A 22,127-nucleotide genomic window follows, 5' to 3' on the forward strand; every position below is an offset into this window, starting at 1 on the left:
ACACACACACACAAAGTGTTTGTATGTAGGTATGGCTTGGTTTGGCTTGGCTTGCTTCTTCATGATTGAGGATTGGGATTCACTGAATACCTTATGAGGAGCTCTCATCAATGTTTCCTGTCATGTTCTCAAATAAACAGTATACCAGTGACAGGTGTGTCCACTTATATAAGCCAGGCACCCACCTCATTTTTCAGTTGTTTGATAGTCTACCCTTTACCTTGCCTTGTGAAATGAACAGATAGCTTCTCCTCCAGAACAATAAGGCCAATGTTTGTCTTCTTCCATTTGACAATAATTTTCACAAAGTGACATTTTTTTCTGGAGTTCCTGTAGGATTGACCCATATGAAGATCCCGAACTAGGGATGCTCTACAGAGTCCCATATTCCCTGACTGATGCAACTAAAACTGCACTTGCCACTACTTATCTTCTCCCCACGCTTCTTTATGGTGCTGCCATCCTTACTAACCTCCAGGCTTCAGAAAAATTAAAACTTGAGCAATGCTGTAACAAGGTTACTACATTTGCAGCACATACCCCCTTCAGAACCCACCACTGTATAGCACTGAAAAGTCTATATTGGTTAGAACTGCCACATCACCAAACATATACACAATGTCTTACAGCCTATAAAATTATCCAGCATCCATCTACCTGTCCAGCACTAAAGAAACATTCTACATAACTATGTTCCAAGTTGGTCATTGCGATCCAGTGACCAAAAACTCCTGTCTGTCTACAAATGTGGCAAATCTGCTGGGCATTGTCTGTACTTGTACAAGGTTGCTAAGGCCTAGCAGTCCTCACCTGTATCCATCAGATCTATACCCTCCCTCCCATCTTTAAAAAACACTCTGAAAAACTTCCTAGCTAAAATCTATTTCTGTTCTGCTCACTTCCAGGATAAGCTATATCCCTAAATGTGAACAGGCATCTTTTCATTCCTTATACTTCCTTACTCTCCCTTCTTTACTTACTTCCTTACTGCTATCTAATTCTCTTCCCTAACCTTCTCTCTAAATATACCATAAGCCTGTTTTTCTCTTGCTTCATACTGCACTTCATGTCTGTATTAGATTCATTTACCTTTAATTTCTCTACAGACTTTCTAAAATTTCTCTAAATATTGAATGATTTTCATATACATTGTATCAATTGATTCTAACACTGGTATAAAATAACACATGAAACAGAAAATCAACACTATCCTAAATCAATGTGCTTGATCATTTCAAAGATGTGAATATGATAATTCACTGGAGATTTAATAAATACTGCAACATCATTATTGTAATATTTTGCACCATTCACAAGCAGCAGAAAATAATTACTTGTTGAAGGTCAGCAACTTGTTAAACAATCCATAATGTCCATAATGTGGCTTTTAAGCATGTTAATACTGTGCACTATTAGTTGTCTTTACAAGAAAGGTACATGTTCAAATAAACCCTTAAATCATATTACAAAAATGTACACATTCAAATAAATCCTTAAATCATATCACAAAAAGGTGCACATTCAAATTAACCTCTAAGTCATATTACAAAAATGTGTGTGTTCAACTAACCTTTAAATCAGATTACAAAAAGATGCACATTCAAATAAACCCTTAAATCATATTACAGAAAGGTGTACGCTCAAATAAACCCTTAAGTCATATTACAAAAAGTCGTACAGTCAAATAAACCCTTCAATAAACCATAAAATCAGATTAAAAAAGATGCATATTCAAATAAACTCTTAAATTATATTACAGAAAGGTGTACGTTCAAATAAACCCTTAAGTCATATTACAAAAAGTCGTACAGTCAAATAAACCCTTCAATAAATCATAAAATCAGATTTAAAAAGATGCATATTCAAATAAACTCTTAAATTATATTGCAAAAAGGCAAACATTCAAATAAACCCTTAAATCATATTTCAGAAAGGTGCACATTCAGAGAGACTCTTCGTTCAGATTACAAAAAAGGAGTAAATTCAATAAAACCTTAAATCAGATTACAAAAAGGTGCACTTTTAAATAAACCCTAAAGTCGAATTAGAAAAGGTGCACAGTGAACTTTGTATAGAGTGAGAAACTGTTACATTTTTTTCTAAATATTGTTACTCGTTACTTACCTATGATCCACCTCAAGACAGTACAATTTGCTGACCTATACACTTGATTCCTTCTCTAGGTCTGGATCAAGTTTTGCTAGAACCATTCTCTGGAGGCTCCTGGACCCTTCTCTTTCCTCCTCCCAAATAGTTTTCTGTGTAATCTATCCATATAGCTAAGGCTACTGCAGCAGTAATCAAAATAATGAACATGGTACAGTTGTGTAAGTTGAACTTACCATAATAATAGATGTTCGAATGATCATTGCAGCAGTAGTCGCTCCCTCCCTGTATCCCACTTTTTTGAGTGTGTATATCTGTGTGTGTGTGTTTTATACCAATTGTGTTTTAGTTGCACACCTTGCTGAAGCAAGCAAGGTGTGCTGCACATTTTGGTTTATGTCTTGGGTTAGTTATTCAGTGAACTAAAACTGATTATTGTTTACACAAGTCTTCTTTTTAGTAAAATAATAAAAAAAGTCAGCCTAAACATAGAAGAAGAAAGTCTGTCTCTTTTTCCCTCTTTAACAAGAGTTTGCTGGATCTTTGTACTTTACACAAGTGGGCTTCTAAGATATTAACTCTAATCTGTATAAATTCAGACTTTGTTAATTAGTTAAAGACCAGTCAAAATTATTAATTAATTTTTTTCTTACAGGCATAAAATGACAGAAAAAAAAATACAAGTTATTGTCTGTAATGCAAAATGTATCAATAAAATCATAATGCATACATGTTTTCAATCTTTTTAATGGAATTTAGTATGTATGAAAGTATACATATATTGATTAAGGCTGCTAATATCATGAATGGCCATTTGTCTGATTTACCAATAGCCAAGTGTTATAGAAACTGTAAAGTTCTGTGTACCAGTAGCTAGCTGGAACTCCCCCACCACCTCTCCTACATTCACCTTATAACAATGCATAAAATCATACACAAACCATTAGCCTGTCCAGGTCTTACCTCTTTAATCAACATATATTTCCCTAAAAGAATATTTTAGATCGCAAGACAAACATCAACTCACCATAAGTAAACCAAATAAATCCCCTGGACAAAGCCTATGCTTGTACCCAGTGGCAAAAAAAATGGAAGTCTTTACCTCTAACCAGCAGAACTATTTCTAGCCTATACACCTTTAAAGGCTCCCTAAAAGAAAACCTTACAAAATTTCGGACTTGCTCCTCTGCCAATCCTGGCTGAACTTACTAAATTTCACTCACCCCCTTCATCCTAGATCACATTTCACTACCCTCTACAGCCTCCTACTCTACTCCTTTTTGGTTTTGCCCACTACTTTACCTTATTTAATCTCTGCAGATCTTCTCTACCTGTTTTCTCCCTACTCACCTAAGCTACCTGAAGACCCCCTACCTGCACTCTTATAATGTCCTCCTCTCCATCCTTCTATAACCATAATATAAACACCTCTCTCATAATAAGACATCACTCATTTTCACTCACTGTCTCTAATCATGTAATCTCTGACATATCTTTAAATATCTTACTAGAGTTGTCTCAGGTCTCATTTACCCCATGCTAATCTAATATGATTTTTGAGTTTTTCCTCACATATTGTCTCCAACCCATGTTATTTTTTTTCATGTTCTCTGTTTTTCTCATTACAACATTTTTTCACTCTTATGTTTTGTAGCGTAACATGATACTGTGTGATTTAAAATGTCTGTACTAGATTTTTGAAAGGTTATGATTGTGGAGCTTTTCTCCCTGGGCCTCAGCTGTAAATAGGCACTTTCTGGCCCAGTCAGACTTTCCCAGTACACAAATGTCAAATTAATGCACAGATAAATAAATTAAAATGACTGCTAAAAAACGACCAAAGAAAAACTTTTTACTCTGTAAAGGCTGCGGCCGAGGCGCTAGAGAAGTTGGATTGTGCTTATTAAATTTTACGAAAGTAGAGCTGTTACTCACTGATTTTTCTTTGGTCGTTTTTTAGTTATTTGGTTTCTATAGTAGTTTATTTAAAATGACTGCTGTTAGAATCATTTATCTGTGTTTGAGTATTGATGACAACTGCCCTAGGACTGAACACGTGTTTTAATATCAGTTATGTATTGAGTAGCTGTTTTATATAGTGGTTTTCCAACTTAATTTTTACTAGTTGAAATTCAGTTTGTTTCCCCTCCCCCCAAAAAAAAATCATTAATTCCAAACTCACCTTCCTCTTTAGAGCTCACAGAGTAGGCTAACTTCTGTTCTTTGCATTTTGTTGTACAGGTTGTAGAAAAGAATTCCAACGGTTGGTGGTACATTCAGATAGATGAAAAAGAAGGTTGGGCTCCAGCAACATATATCGACAAGTATAAGAAAACAAGTAATGCTTCCAGACCAAACTTCTTAGCTCCATTACCAAATGAATTGTCCCAGCTCCGACTTGGTGATGCTGCAGCTGAAACTAGTTCCACTGACAATGCTTTTGGGCCCTCCAAGCCACTACCTGAAGGTCCCTCAAATGCCTATGAGCAGGTGAGCAAACGTCCAAAAGACTGCAAGGAGAAGGATGTTTTCAGGAATGCACCTTTAGATAACAGATACATACCTGTGGTTAGTGGAACAGATGAAGTGGGTAACAGAGATGTAGAAGAAAAGCCAAGCCTTCCTCCAAGGAAAGAATCAATTCTCAAGTCTGAGGAGGATGCAGAAAGGCAGAGGCATGAACATTTAAGGGGAGCTATGCCCAAACCTCCAATTCCTGGAGTTATCCTGCCTGCTGAACCACCTTTGCCCATGCCACCAAAAGAGATGAAAAAATCTGGAGATAAACTTGAAAAAACAAAGCCTTTCCAACTCAAAAATGAGATGGGCCTTGAATGTGGTCACAAAATTTCTACCAAAGAAATTAAAAAGCCTAATCTTAAACCTGTTGCAAAGTCCATAAAACCAAAAACTGAAGTAGTGGAAGAGAAAACCATGCCTGTACCTCCAAATCCATTTATGAAACCAAAGCCTCAGTTAAGACCTAAACCAGCTCCTCCCTCAAAAGGAGAATCACAGCCAGAAGATAAAGTTGATATATCTAACCTAAGAAGCAGACTGAGGCCTGCAAAGCTCCCAGAGAAGCCTGTAGATCAAGATAATTGTCCAAGTGCTAATGATACTCAGAACTCCTCTAATAAGCTGCCTCCGGGAGACCCCCCTAGTAGGCCTCCAGAAAGAACAACTGAAAAGCCACCCCCAAGGCAATACAATGGGTTTAAAGATGATTTTCCTATTAAGGATTCAGAATTGAAAGGTTCAAGGGAACCACCACCAAGACCAGTTGTGCCACCTAGAAGACCTCCACCACCTAAAAAAATATCTGGCTCTTCTGGTTCTCCAGAAATAAAAAGTGAAATAAAGGAATCTCAAGATGTTAGACCTGCTTTAGGACAAAATCGACCTGCACTTGCTCCTCCAAGACCTAAGCCAGTTCAGCAGACCCCTGCCCAAGATGAAATCAAACCTAAGAGTGGTTTGGGTGTTAAAGTGATAACTAAACAAGCAGAAAAACTGGAAGCAAAAGAAAAGCCTTGTGACAGTCTTAGAGATCGGGTTATCTCAGAAGATGTTTACATAGCCATTGCTGATTTTGAAGGAGATGAAGAAACCAGCAGTTTCAAAGAAGGAACACTATTTGAAGTATCTGAAAAAAATTGCAGTGGGTGGTGGTTTTGCAAAGCGCTAACTGGTGGGCCAAATTGGGAGGGCTGGATCCCTTCCAATTACCTAAGAAAAAAGCCATAGTTTACCATTATACTCTACAAAGTATTCATTTTCACAAGAATATTTAATTAGCTTTTTTTAATTTATAGTTTGTTTCTGAAGCTTGCATTTTTATTACATTCCTCATTCTAATCATTGTTAAGGTGGGACAACATGGAAAATAAACTGATAAATAACAGGGCATTTTTGTATAGTATGCCAGAAATAAATCCATGTTTTGAAAGTTTTTTAAACAAAAAGTTTTTAAGAGCCAAGCCTGGTAACCATATAGCATGTGCTCTGTAATTTTAGTGCCAGAAGAGTTTGCTGTATAGGTACATTTGCTGACCAGCATCTAGAACCCAGAATTCCTTGTTGTTGCCAAAGTAGCCCATAAAATGTTCTCATTTTATAATAGAGTAAATCATGTTCAGTAGTGTGACTAGGGTGTGCTGCTTGTGCACATGCTGATGTGCGCACACACCGACGCGCACACACACACACACACACACACACACACACACACACACAGACGCACACACACACCCCAAAAGGATCATAAGGCTATGTGCCAAAGTAATGATCAGTATTTTATAGGCAATGCAATGTTCCAATATGCATCACACTAAGCTTACTAAAATAAAATTCTTTCTTCTGACTGCTAGGTGTTGATAAAGAATATGATAACTTGAAATTAACTTACCGATTTTACTTCAAAGTGGGCTGTTACTGGCTTTTGTAGTGCAAGAACATAAAGCAAGGTTTATATCTGCTAATCTGTGGCCAGTGTGCACTGTGTAGTTGGTTGGATGCTCATTACACAGGTGATTCCATATTCTCTGCTTCACGTCTTCCTTTCTGCAAGTATTCACTCTTCATATTCTCATTAAGCTCCATCCTACATATGCAATCTGTTTAATGCAATATTTCAAAATGTATTTCCTTTTAAATTAAAATATCTGTTTTGATGTATTTACGAATCTGACAGTATAAGGTAACTTCATGAGTGAGTGTAGTGATCTGCAGGCAACATAGGTCTTGATAACATCAAATTAAATTTTTCTGCAGCCTCATTGTGTATATTCTGATAATGGGTATGACTTTTAACTGGATATTAATATCTAGGTCACCCATTGAAATGATATTTTGTCTGGTGGGCATTACTCAGTAAGCGAAAACTAAATAAAAAAAAATGTTAGTAAATGATTCACGCCATTAGGTCACACAAAAGCTCATTGTTCAGACATATAGATCTAATGACTGGATTTTTAAAACAGTGTTTGTAGTTGCCAAAAGTCTCTCATTTATTTCTTGCCATCAGCCTTCATGAAAACTTTGTGCCAGTCTGTCTATTAATCATTGTTCACTTTTGTTCCAAAATCCCACTTAAATATTTTCTGCTATCAACTTTCTGAAACACTTTCCTTTAGTCCTGTTGTAGCAGCTTGGTATAAACCATACTGCAGGTAATGCCACTGTTAACTTGTGGATGCCAGTCTAAGACTGGTTTTAATACATTTGACCGTTTCATGTCAGAAACGTCCTGTTGTATCTGTTCAGTACAGTAAACAAATTGCTCTAAGCAATGGCCACTAGCTTGATGCATTGGTGATTCTAGCTTTCTGTGTGTTTTCTACTCAAATTATCTTTTCACTGTGGGTGGGTATGCACATACAAACACACACTTTTTATGGGAGGGGGGCTTACAGTAGGGAAACTCTGGGGATAATTTTTTTTTTGTTTCTTTTTACAAATTCAACATAAGCTCACCTCTCCGTTCTGGGGATTTTGCCATTGTAAGTGCCCAGGCATGTGCTGTTTACTCAAAAAGAGGACAGCATCTGAAAGGCTTAGTGACTTTCCCTGAAAGCTTAGAGTGTTTTCTTGGGGTGAGTTTCTGTGGTTCATTTCTATCTAGAAAATGCCACCTGTGGCCATAATGAATACAACAGTAGCTGTGTCTTGCAAGACGCCTAGACTTTGTCTTCTACCGTAACTATTACTTTTTGAGGGCTTAGGTACCTTTTGTACTGTGACCTCATCACAGGTTTCCAATACACAGCAGGCATGCATAATCATCTCAAATGATCTTTTATATTATTTTTGGAACTACAGCATCATTCAGAATTCTTCTAGCACTGGATTTTGAAATCATCTGTTTTGTTTCTCTCTGGTGAAATGGTGAAGGAAGATGCAAGAGTAGAAATAAGAATACCTGTGGTTTCAGTGTAAGAGGATCTATCTGTTCAAAGTACTGAGTCTTTTACATGCTCCGTGGGGGTGGGGTAGAACTGAATCAGTTATCTAACTATTGCAGTTCATGCTGTTTTAGTACTCTACTGCCGCAAGCAAATCACATGGTCTCATTTTAGCCAATTACTGCAAGTTTAGAGTCTAGCAGTTTAGCTCTAGTGCAACATAGCAACATCCTATGCTTAGTAACAATACTGTCTCTCTCAAATTGTAACGCTCGTGCTTCTTTATGTATCTAGAGTGTTCACTGCGAAGAGCATGCTTCCATACCTCTCAGCCTCTTAGAGTAAAAACTTTGGACAAAGCCATAAATAATGGATGGACAAAGGCCCCGGAATAGACACACTTTTTTAAATATTGCTCTTACACACTTAAAAGTTGATTAACAGGTTTTGCATTAACATGAATTTTCTAAAGGGTATGAAGTCTGAAACTCAAATGTATGTCATTATTTTCTGACTTCAACCCTCAATGATTTATCAACAGAAAGCCGCAATTCTTATGAGAAACAAACCAAAAATGTGAGGCATGAATCTGTACAGATGAGAGGTATGCATGCTTCATGTCGAGTATTTTCTATATACGGATACCAAGTATACATTTCTGTAGGTCTTTAAGGGTTACAGTCAGCTTTCTCAAGTTACAGCATTTTGCACATTATCTGGCTGGCTGCTAGGACAGAGAATTGGACACTGGCAATACTGGACTATTCTCTGTCCTTCAGAGACAGAGAGGCATTGAGCACAAAGCAAAATGTCAATAGACTTTACTGCTTAAGGACCAAATAATGCCCACTGGACATTGGCACAACCTTTACTGCTGACCACCTTCTTGCTATTTTGAACATTCGAGCATACAGAAAACAAATTGTTCATTAGATTTTCTAAATAGATTATGCTAGTCATGTCACTGAAGGTTGGTTCTTTCGTGTACCTTGTTACCGTAGAATAAATCACTTCCACTGAGATCAGAGATTCTAGTTATTGATTGATATATAGTCCTACGTCAAGAGAAGGAGACTGATGATGTTTGCTCTGATCCAAAGAGGTTTAATCAGATTTCAGTGGATTTAAATCCAGTATAATCCTAATGGTTTCGCCTGTTATTACCCAGCTGTTGCTAGCAAAAGAACTATCATTGATTCTTACAATTTACTGTAAATTTGGGACTTTGGTGATGTCATCTGCTGTTTTAGTTTCTATTTTTTCCAGCTTCCATCATGATTCATTACAGTGTTACCAGCACTGTGATCTCAGAGAAATGTTGGGGCTTTTATGGTATGCAAAAGCTGTTTTAGGCTTGCATGCACAAGACAATGTTAGATGTTCAGTTCATGGACTAATATTTCTTAAACTGGCATTTTGTTTGTCAGATCAGTCGTGTTATTGAGTGTTTGATTTTCTAATTCCATTGACATTTGCAGTGCTCTTTATTTGAGGTATACCACTTAATATGTGACTAGTAGGATAGGCTTTTTGTTTTTTACTACTACATGAAACATCTAGGCTATATTTTGCCTTAGAAGTGTCTACACTAACATACTATTCTGACAGCCTGGAACAGCATTGTTTTGAATAATTTTATCTGTTTGAAAGAGTCTGCCTTATCATATGGCTGCTACTTCTTTAGCATATTTTTTTTAATGTACACTATTTCGGGCTGAATTGTTGAGTTTCAGGAATACTTGTATGTGGCCAGTTTATTTCTCATATAGACTTATTGTCTTTACACACTAAAATAACCTGTAGTTGTTTTCTTCCCCTCTATTAACCAATGTCTGAGTTTAAGCAGTTTGTTTCCATCCCTGCATGCATTTTTCACTCAAGTCTCATTGCATTATTTGACATACATCAGCTATATAAATAATTTTGAAATGTAAAAGTTCAGAAAACAAGCAATTGACCTGTTTTAAGCAGTCTTTCCACTTGGATAGCCGCAGATGAAAAGGATTAATTAAGTCAGCTCACACATTGTTCATACTGATGACGGGATGGTATTAGTACCCCATAAAAGTGATGTTGGCAAGTACAGTTTTAGTGCTGACCTGTATTTTCATTTTAAGGATAGTATGTCTGCTATATGTAGTTGTAGTGTCTCCCTTTGATAAGCATTCCATTTGTTTTTAAAGTACATTTATCTGATGTTCCTGTCCCTCCTCCAAGCTTGAATAAAGTCTTATTTTACTTACTGATGCTTGAGACTTTTATTTTCTTTTCTACTTCTTGGAAAAGTTTAAGTTTAACTTCTGTCATTTTTCCTAATCTTTTTCCTTAAAGGCAGTGAGTTGTCTGCATAAGTCCATTAGTCGTAGTACAGAAAGTCAAATATTTCATTATGTGTTAACTAAATAAGTTAACCGGTCTAACCCAGAACCTTTTCTGCCATAAGCCTAATTTGAAGGGCAATGAAGAATGCCGTATTGAGCACAGTCTACAGTGATCAGCTCAACAAGCATATTTTCAGACATGAGTAAACCCATGTTGACAAAGAGAGAATATACAGACTCCATACCAGCAACAACTGGAGGCTAGGATTGAACACTGGAACCTTGATCTGAAATGCCTTAATACTTTCATTTGTGATGTTTGTTTTGTCTGGATGTGAGCACCATGTGGCCATTTTAAGAAGATATCTAAATTAATACGACAGATTTTCAATCCTTCTCAGTATAGCAGCCAATTCCTATCCCATCTGTTTTATGGGTCAAGCTAAAGTCTCACCCCTTGATTCAAGATGTTGTTACAACAACAAATGCCATGTTTTGGTCATGTTTTGTATAATAAACTTGATGCCAGTTATGAAAACATCAGCTATGAATTCTAGAATTCTGCTTCAATAAATACAACAAACAAAAGGTATTGGTAAAGGTCCCATTGTCTGGCAGACACCCATTTACCAGACCAGCAATATATAGTGTAAAGACTGCCATGGGTGTAATTTGGATACTTGCACAATCTGAGCAATGAAACACCAATCGCAATGCAGTTTTTGTATCCAGTGCCTACTGTATCCAATACATATAGTGGCTTTCTAACTACATCTGCTTGTATTCTAATGAAGCAATAATGTTCAACAGAATGGGCATTGCAGGAAAGTAATGGACCACCCAGGAGTGTAGTAAGGCCCAAAAGTAGAGGCAGAGTGCCTCCCCACCGCTGGAAGGTCCATTATTTTCACCATCTCTGGAGGGCATAATTTCAGTAAAAAAATCTGATCAGTTGTTTTGTAGTTAATTTATTAGTATTACATACATTTTTTATATTTTGATGTAAGATTGTTCCTCTATCTGGTGTTTTAAAGTTGGTGTAGGAAATGTAATTGTTAGAGAAATATTTTTACTTCCAAAATCTACGATGTATAATTAATCACACCTGTACACTTAGATACAAATGGCGACAGTCTGTCACACATATACTGTAACTCAGATGCGTGTGCATGCATATGCATTTACACACGCGTGCACACACACACACACACACACACACACACACACAAATGTTCCTAACGGTTACAGCTACTTTATTAGCTAAAGTACAGCTTAGGTGCTCTATTCTGATCAAACAAATAACAGCAAGAATTATATATTTTAGGTCATTGCTGTCATCTGCATGCAGAGCAATGCACTAGAACTTCCCCCGTGCATGTATGGGCAAGTGTGTTTAATATTTGTACTCACTCACATTCTTTCTTACACACGCACACACACACACACACACACACACACACACACACACACACACACACACACACACACACACACACACAGGTGTAGTCACATTGTTGACTATATGCAGCTCAGATATCTGGATGTGACCAAATTTAAAGTTGTTTGTCTTTTCGGCTTTTCCCGATTAGGGGTTGCCACAGCGGAACTCCGGTCCAACTAATGATTGGCAGATTTTTATGGTGCCGAGTTGCCAGCCTGACACCCAACTTTCAGCGAAGGCACGCCCATTCACGCATGTCTTTCGGAGGCCACTCGACCTCGGGGAAGACATGCAGACCACACAGGAGGCACTCCAGCCAAGAATCGAACAGGAGAACCTCACAGCAACAACGCTACTGCTGTACCTCCGTGGCATAACATGTGACCAAATTTAATATGTACATAACATAGTATCCACTGTAATGTGTTTTAGCTCATTACTGCCTGGCATAGTCCAGACTATTACAAGATGTACACAAATGTGTATACACACACACACACACACACACACACACACACACACACACACACACACACACACACACATAAGGTCCTTGTATTAGTTATGTATCTTTTTTTCTGCTCGCTAGCCACAGTTCTTAAGAATCAGTGGTTAGAGAGGGAAAAGCAATGGCAGTTGCTGCTGCTATCATTTTTTTTAAGAGTAGCAGTTAGTGAAGAGGAAATAAATTGTTGGCTTGGCAAATGGATCTTATTCTATATTTATTTATTCAGACCTGGTTAGTGTAATGATCTCAATGGACCATTTTCAGGTACAGCCCATTTGAATAGGATAGTATAAGAATGAACAAAATATATTTTCAAATACAAGGATGGGATAAAAAGAAATATATATATCCATATATACAGAGAGACAGATAGTGATATATATATATAGATATACATACACATATTTACAGATGCAATAAGCAGCAGTTTACAATGTCAAAACATGGATAGAAAAATGGAATTATGCTTAGAGCTTTATAGGTAAGATATAGCTATAATGACCAAGATGTCTTGCTATAGGCATAGCAGCATATCATTATACACAGAAGTAAGAAGACATTAGAAGAGGCAAGTGAAAATAGTCGCAGGGAAGGATACCATGGGGAAGAAGATAGAGAAAAGGTGTGAGAGGCATGCAGAGGGAAGAGGAGTAGAAAGAAGAGTGAGAGGTGCAAAGAGAAGACGGAAGTAGTAGTATGAATGAGGGGCAGTAAGTAAGGGGACGACAAGATGAGATAAAGGATGAAATAGCAATAACGGGAATGTGCGAGAGCTGCAGGGTTCCTGTAATGTGACCTGACTGATTGCAGCTGCACTTTGGATGAAGAGGTGTTCCTTCAGCTGTTGTCTGAAGTCAGAGTACTTTTGGACATCCCAGATTGAGAGGGGAATGGAATCCCATAGATTAACTGCTATGATGGAGTTTGCATGGTCAGTGCAATAAAGATTAGTGTTTGGAGTTAGTAGGGTGGATTCAGACTGAGAGTTACTCCTGAGATTATATGTGGGGTTTTTGTTGAAATGTTTGAGTGAAAGGCTATGATGCGTCAGTAGAAAGGACTTTGTGAATCAGTCATCCTAGTATGAGGTTGGCTCTCAAATGTACTGAGAACCATTTAGCTTTGGTGAGTGTAAGGTAGTAGTTTTCATTACTGGAGGAGTTAATAATGACCTGGAACATTTTATTGGAGATGGTTTGTAAGGTGGTGGCATTTGTCTTTGAGGCTAAAGCTATATTTGATTTGAGATGAGTGTTATTTCCTTGCCGATGGCAGCTTTGGCTGGCTTGGATAGAGGAGCTGACAGCTTGTTCACCCAGGACAGTAGTGTGTTGATCTTTTTGTGTGTGTTTTGAATGTGTAGTTGAAGTTTAATTGATTTATCTAATCAAATGCCAAGGTATTTGAAGGATATGGTCATGTCTATGGTGGTATTACAGTAGAAAATCGATTATCTGAGCTAATTAGGACCTAGGGTAGTTCAGATAATCAAATTGTTCAGATAATCTAGCATAATTGAACCTGATAAACTTCTAAAATCTTGTTTTTTTCTGCATGCAGGAATATACTTTTCAACCATTCATCAATTCCAATGGACAATAAAGAATATTTTTTCACACACAAGCTGGCTACAAGCTCAGACAACATGCACAAGCAAAGATGTATAATGTTTACATATTCAGACTTTACGATTTTTCCTACCCAAAAACTTTGGAAGGCTGGTTCTGATAATTGACGTTTCAGATAATCGACGTCTGGATAATTGACTCTCTACTGTAATAACATCTTTAATATTAAGGAAGCTGGATGCTTTGGTTGTTATTTGGTTAGTTCCAAATAGCATTGCTTTTAAGTTTCTGGCCTATTACTGGTTGAGGGTTTGGAGGGCATGTTGGAACTGAGTTTATATAATATATTGGGATTTGTTTGACCTGTAGATGAACATGTCATCTGCAGACATAAGTAAAGGTTCTGATGATGATCAGATGGGAGTTTGTTGATAAATATGGAAAATAGCAGAGGGGCAAAAGTGGAACTTTGAGGGACTCCTTTCATAAGAGGAGTTGTTCTGGAGGTGGTGGTGCCTACTTTCACCTTGAAGGATCTAGTAGTGGAGAAATCTACAAACCAATGTTTCCATCACCATTAATGCCTATTTCATTTATTTTCTCAAATATTAAGTTATGGTCAATTAGACCAAAGGCTTTTGTGAGGCCAGTAAAGATAACTCCTGTCAGGTTGCATTTGCCCATATTTGATAAGATGACATCCATGAGTATGTAAATAGCTGTTAAGTGCTACATTCAGGCCATAATCCATGTTGCTTCATGGATAGAAGATGGTACCAATGTTAAATAAGCAGTAATTTGGTTGCAGGTATTTTTTTCAGATAGAAAATGTGAGAATATGCCCACTTTTTTACTGGGCTCTCCCTATACATTAATGCGCCACTTTGGGATATTTAGTGTCCAGTGGGATCACTGATTCTCTAAGTAAATTTTCCAGATCTTAGTTTTATCCTTCTGTTTGTTTTAGATCACTGGATTTTCAGAAATGCACTTGCCACCATTTCCCATCATCTCAATCCCATTGGCTGAACTAGAACATCTAACCCAGTGCATAGTATTCAATGTTATCACATTAAAGTGTTGTTTTATGTACTACTGTTTGCTCTGCAGTACATATATTCATTTTTGGCTCTGAAGGGTTTTTTTTTGTCCACCCCCTTCTGTCTTGTAATTCTAGGCATTCAAATCCATTTTATTCCCATGAATGTCAGATTCAGTGCTAGGAATATCCCTTCAGTTACATAAAAAAGGGTAAGCAGTTTTAAATAAAGTAGTGTTTCATTATTTTAAGGGCGAAAAATAATATTCAGCATTTAGCCTTTACAGATGCATATTGGCAAGACTGCCTTTGTGGTACTTGTTTGTCCAGTTGACAGCTGATTCCATGAAGCTAGTTTGATAACAGTCATGATCAGAGCAGTGCTCTAGGACTTCTGAAATTCTTTAACATTTTCTCACCTCATAGGTAGAAACTAGGTTGTTATAATTAAATGATGATGCAGGGAATCTCTGCATTGGAGGTATCGGGGACAGGCTTAAAACCTTTAAGTGTAGAAACTCACTTCAGTCTTTCTGGTGCAAATGGATTTGTTTTAGCTAAACAATCCTCAACAGACCATACCATATTCATCCCATCAAATGGCCTTCCCAGCAGTTGTATCTTTTCCCCAGTTCACAGCACTATTGTATTGTGTACATTTACAGAATTTAGGTATCACATGGCAACCCTGAACATCTGCATTAAATAATGTCAGTAGAGCAACAAGTAGCACACTTCTTCTGGTGCAGAAGGCTATGGATTCTTTTCCCACATAAGACAGGTTGATTACTGACACTACAGTGCATCATAAAGGGGGTGCTGCACTCCTGAGTGTGTCATCCTTTGGATGAGACTGTAAATCCAGGCCCCATCTGCTTGAGTAGGTGGTAAATCAGCAGGCAGATAAAAAGATTACAAAGCACCTATTAGAAAGAGTAGAGGTCCTTTATTTATATGCAAAAGGAATTCTTATTTACAAAATATTTAAATATTTACAAATGTACAAATATATAGATATACAAATCTGGTTGCACATATTCATAATTTCCTTTAAAATTTTACTAAATTTTCATACCTATTAGACCCCTCTCCTTTTTCCATAACAACCATCTGATTTTACTTAATATTGTGGTAAAAATCCATTTATGATTAAACTTAATTTCAGTTTTTCTTTCATTCCATATAACCCATATAGCATAAAATAACTTATCTATTTTTTTTAACATGTAACCAGTAAACTTCACAAAACAGTGTACTTTACAAGCAAATAAAAACAACAAAACACTGCACAGATGTCAGTGAATAGTTTTAATCCTGTTTTAGTGCTTTTGTTCCAAAAACTAAAGGAACTTCTTCAGAAATAGGAAAACAACTTCCTGGATGGATTTAAAAGCCAAAATGGTGCCAAAAATGAGGAAAAATTAAAGTGACAGTGCTTAGAAAAATGTATGCACATAACACTGCAAACCAAACTCAGAAATAATTTAAGTTAAAAAGATAGTATCAAACACCTAGTAAAACAGAATAAATAATTGACAATAAAGAATAAAATCCTAAAAGTATTACATTTTAAAAAATGTATATAATCTAATAGATACATAATAAAATCCTAGCAGCTTTAGCTTTAAGAGCAGGTTTAATGGAAATAAAGTAATTTACTTAAGGGTAAACCCCTACATTCAAAACTAATTGTCAAAAAATCTCATGCTGCTCTAAACAGAGCTGCCAATCGCCGACTCCCAATAGGGGGTCTATGTCAGAAGCTCGAACTTTCAAAAGTTCGAGTCTCATATGGTTGACACCATATGAGCGGACTTTTGAAAGCTCTAAAGTTTCTGCAAAGATCACCATAGGGAATATTTCCCTTTACTTCACTGTAGTGCGATCTCGGAGTTGGTATATTTAAGTAGCGGGGGCTTGCCCCCTGCTCAGAGCATTCAGGTAGGGTGTTTTTGTTTTTTAGTTTTTATTACATGTTCAGTGTTTTAAAACTTCGCTCATATGGTGTCGATCATATGAGCGTTGAAGTTTTAAAACTTTGAGCATATAATATAGACACCTCAATAGGTAGTGGGACTTTCTCCAAGACTGTAAAAACAAATTTCTTAAAGTCTTTTCATATTATTGAGTGTTAGTGTAGAGCATTTACATTGTGTTCCTTTTTTAATTGCATAAACATGCTGTTAAATTATTTTCCTCAATGCCCCAATAGTCTTGCCAATATAAAATACAGGGCAGGATGAACAAAAGGCAATTTAAACAACCCCTTTTGTTTCATAATTATAATTGGCTCTCACTAATAATAAAATGGGGTGAACTGGAAGTTTTACTGTTTCTGAAGACGTCCCTGTAGTTTTTGGAACAAAACTGCTAAAACAGGATTAAAACGATTCACTCTAACATTCATGAGGCATTTTGTTCTTTTTATTTTTTAACATATTCTTTATTTCGATTCTTATAATATCCATATTTAATCATGTCCATGTTTATTTTTATCCAAGTCTTTTATATATTTGAATTAAATCTTCTTAACATAGTTTTCCCCATAACTTTTTTTCTCTTTCACATTTCAAAAACACATGTTCCGTAGTTTCTTCTTCTTGACAATGTAAACATATTGTATCACATTTTTTTATATGACATATTTCCTTTTACTGGCAATTTATCTATTACCAGAATCCACAACAATTATTGACATTCTACTTTCTGATTACACCATTTGATTTTTATTTTGGAGCATTCGTTTTTTTCATCTCTTAGGGTTTCCCATTATTTTATATAGTAACATTTTATCATTGTTCTTATACCATAACAATATTTTTTTCTTGGTAACACTTTATTTCTTCATCTATATTCTCTTTTTCTCTTTTACAGTTTCTTATCATACCCCAAAATTTATAATATTTTGCTGCTAATCAGTCATCTTTTATCCCTAAACCTCCTCCTCCTTTATTTACATACAAAACTCCTCGTTTTACCGAGATTAATCTAGAATCTCATATAAATGAAAAAAAATCTGCAGTAATTCCTTTTCAATTACTGTTGTCCACAAAAATACACTTGCTAAGAAAGCTGTTTTTCCTATCACTGCTGAATTTATCAAATAAGAATTTTTCTGAATGATAATGTATATGTTCTCCAGAAAAAACAGGTTTCTTTTATTTCTTCTATTGTTTTTCCCCCATTGAATTCTACTTGCATCTTTATTTCCTAATTTTATGCCTAATACAGAATTTTCAATCATTATTAAATATATAACCTCTATCTTGGCTACATCATCTAAACGTTTATCTCTTTATTTAAAGCCATCATTATCATCTCTAGACACTCAATTGTGCAAATTATTACTTTTATCCAAATTTTTATTTTTTGCAATTATTATAATGTTATCTGCATATGCTAATGGAACAGGAATTTTTAACCCTTCAGGTATTATATACCCCACCTCCTTCATTTTGTAATTTATTTCATATACTATCACATTCATAACTAATGCAAAGAGTATAAAACTCATTGGACATCCCTGTCTTAAACAACTCTTCATAAGTATCTCTTGACTTAACCAGCCATTTACAAGTATTTTTACTTTATTATTACTATACACTGACATACATAATTTCCTAACGTTCTCACTTGTACTATATTCTTTCATTATTAGCCATAAGACTCCATGTTAAGTTGTGTTATATGCCTTACTAAGGTCCCCTTATCTTATGTTTTGCTTCTTCTTTTCTATTCATAGCATTATCCACAATTTCTGTAATTATCATTAATAATTCTTGACACCCCTTCCCCTTTATACTATGTAAACTATCTTCCATAATATTTTCCAATTGTTTCAAATCTCTTTTGTATTATTTTCATAAAGATCGTATAATCATTATTATTCAGTTCTGTTGGTCTCCAGTTTAACTATCTTCTGTCTTCCTGCTTCCACATGAATTTAAGTGTTCCACTGCATAATTCTTCATACATAAAACCATCATTTAGCCATTCATTCAAAATCTTTAAAAAAATATTTTATTTTTGTCAATCTCCTAAATTTTTATACAGTTCATAGTCCTGCAGCTGAATCTATATTTACTTGCCCTAATGCTTTATCTCATTTAAAGAAATCTCTTTTTCCAACACTTTATTTTCTTTTTGTTAACTTTTTATATTCCATGTTTTCCGTACTTTTTTTCTATAAATATTTCTTGTGCATATTGTGCTATACTATTCATAATCTTTTCCTCGGGTTCTCTCATAAAGCTATCATCTTCCATTATTAATCTGCTTAAGTAACTTGATACTTCTATTTTTCCTTTTAAAAACTATATTTGCTTATATAACAATTATTGTATTCTTTCTTGATTTCTTGCAATTCTTTTTATCAGAGTACTTTTCTATCATGTTCTAAATCTTCCAATGCATTGTTATATGTTCTTTAATATTTTTTCTCTACTTTTCTTACATTATATTTCCACTGTAAAAAAAAAAAAATATATATATATATATATATATATTTTTTTTTTTTTTTCCTTAAATATTATCCACCATTCAGAACAATTTTTATAAAATGTTCTCATATTGCTATGGTCTTTCCATAACTGTGTTACTAATCGGTTTCCTTTTTCATTCCATGTTCTCTCATTTATCATTTTTATTCCTTTGCCTATTTTTATATATTCCTTATTTTCCTTTACCTCTAGCTATATTACAAGATGATCAGAAAATCCTGTTTCAACTACCTCCCCTTTTTCTAGAACTAAACTTTCTGATGCTATAAAATATATTTCAGTTCTATACATACCCCTTTTGTACGTCAGTGGATTTTTGTCTCAAAGTTTTAACTTATCACATCTTATAACTTCTGACATCTTTCATATATCATTTCCTTTCTTTTTACAGTTGTCTCTTAATTCACAATTAAAGTCTCCTGTTATTATAATATTAATATTTATCACTACACAGTCTAAAATCGGATGACATAAGCTTTCCCTTTCTTTAGAATTAGTATAAGCATATAATGTTAGAATTCTGTATACTAGTTTTTTTTTCCATTTTAAACCTACAATGGTCAATCTTCCCATTCTTGCTAAAGTTACATTTGATATCTTCACTGCATTTTTACAGAATATGGCTATTCCAGAACATGTATAATTTCCCAAATTCCAGATTATATTTCCTTCCCATAATTTCTCTGCAATTTTTCTTCATTTGTTAAAAAAATCTTGTCTTATAATATAATTACATCTACATCACAGGTATTACATGTCTCCAAAATCCCTCTTCTTCTTCTTACTATATTCTTAATACTATTCACATTTACAGAAAGCATGCCAATTTTTTTCATTTTCCCTTTTCCTTCAATTTATGGTTTTGTAGGTTCATATTTTTTATCACATAAGGATTCCATGGGTTACAGTTTTTCTTTTTTCCAATAAAAGTTTCCATTGAAACAGTCTCAAGGATAATGTCACAAAATGTCTCTTTTCGTTAATAAGAATAAATGCTTATGTCATGTACTTTTAAAACCAAAAAGAGCTTTAAATTGTCCCACACTTCATACCTATTCATTTCTTTGTCTTCTTTACTTTGAATCCTTACCTTGTACTTCCATTTACTTTTGCCTTATTTTCTGCTATTCCACTTTTACCTGCTTTTATTTTATCTGAATATGTTTCTTCCATCTCACCACTATTCTTCAGGAGTGTTTCTGCATCCTTGTTTTGTATTTTTTCCATAATGTCCCTCAAGGAAACATCTTCTTCATTTTCTGGCTCACTCTGCACCACCATTTCTTTAAATAAATCATCCTGCAACCCTCCTGACTGGAAGGTTGTGATTATACATCCATCATTTGCTTGACTCATCACCGTCAAACAGATTTCTTTGAAACATTTCCTCACAATCATGTACACATTCTCCAGTCTCGATATTTTCTTTCTCCTTCATTTCTTTCACCACTCCATTATCCCCTTATCTTTCTATCTGTCTCCCTGTTTCTCTGGGCTGCCTCTCCACCTGGAATGTAGACTGGAAGTGCTCTTCCAAAATGGGTTCTACTCTCAACACTGATGCCTTGGCCAAATTTCTCTTTATTTTATAAATACCACATCGGGTCTCCCCTGAAAAAAGGCTACTAGCCTAGTGGTACTAACCCAATCAGCAAAGGATGAATAAATAAATCAAAACATAAAGATGATGTAATATGATAGCTTCCAAAATTTTTACAGTAAGATGTTTTTATAAAATCTGACCCAGCACGAAACTCAACCCTTGCATTTAGTAGACTATTTCTTATAACTAACATTTTCTCACTTCATCTGTAATCAAGTCATCTTTATGTGAGAGTTTCTGTAGCTGTGATAGAAAAGCAGAAACCCTCATTCTATTCCCATTTTGAATTAACAATGTTCATAAGAAAGTACACAGTAGGGTAAAAGATTGTAGTGACAATATAATTAAAGATACTCCCACACAGTTTTTTCCACAGATTTGCCCATATTTTTGCAGATTTTAGCCCTTCATGTTTGTCTGCTGACTTTTTGTTTCTCCATTCTAATATGGTTTCCTTATATTCCATTGATGCTAATAGTTACATATAGGTATCTTGCGCTTCAGGATAAATGCATATTCTGTGCAATGAGCTGTTGTCTACTGTAAATTCAAACAATGTTTCAGTTAGTTGTTCACAGCATGCTTTCGGTGTAGCATCGTTTGCCTTAACTACACGAAAATGTGCACATAGCTGAGACTAAGTCTTGTAATGCAGGGCAGCACAGCCACCCTTCTGATTTTACAAAATTTCTCACTCCACAAGTAATTTTTTAGGAAATGAGTTAACTAATTCTGTTGATTCCATTAAATGGAATGGTAGACATCCATTCCATGACTACGATGACTACTTCTAATGCTTATTCTGATAGCCAACCAATGGTAGTACAAGTATCCAGACTTTAATCCTTAGAATCAGCACATACTTTATCAAAAATGTTTTGTAATTTATTGATCATCAGAAATGTGTTATAAGTTTATTTTATTGATCTGGATGCTTCCGTTGAAGAAATCTCTTGTCATGCTCTCATTGAGGGTTACCTAAGGATCTGCCTTCCATTCCATCAACAGTTATCTGGGAGTATGGTAAAAGAAGAAGACCTCCATCTCCTATACTTTCTTCTGCTTTGACTGTAACTTCTTGCCAGACCTAGACTATGATGACAGCAAGTTCCACTCCTCGCTCATTTTCATGTGATTAA

General features: G+C 35.5%; 1 protein-coding gene across 4 annotated transcripts in view; it reads left to right on the plus strand.

Annotated features, from left to right (window-relative positions):
• Positions 1-10,251, plus strand: part of SH3PXD2B (SH3 and PX domains 2B) — a 1,471,413-nt gene extending 1,461,162 nt beyond the window's left edge. For all 4 annotated transcript variants that reach the window (XM_044069105.1, XM_044069106.1, XM_044069107.1 and 1 more), the window contains one exon: positions 4,348-10,251. In XM_044069105.1, coding sequence (XP_043925040.1) covers positions 4,348-5,853 — 1,506 coding nt within the window. In that variant the 3' untranslated portion in view covers positions 5,854-10,251. The remainder of the gene's footprint in view (positions 1-4,347) is intronic.
• The last annotated feature ends 11,876 nt before the right edge of the window (positions 10,252-22,127 follow it).

The sequence above is a fragment of the Protopterus annectens genome, chromosome 4.part0, assembly GCF_019279795.1.
Source record: "Protopterus annectens isolate FY-2018-M chromosome 4.part0, PAN1.0, whole genome shotgun sequence".
NCBI classification, from domain to species: Eukaryota; Metazoa; Chordata; order Ceratodontiformes; family Protopteridae; genus Protopterus; species Protopterus annectens.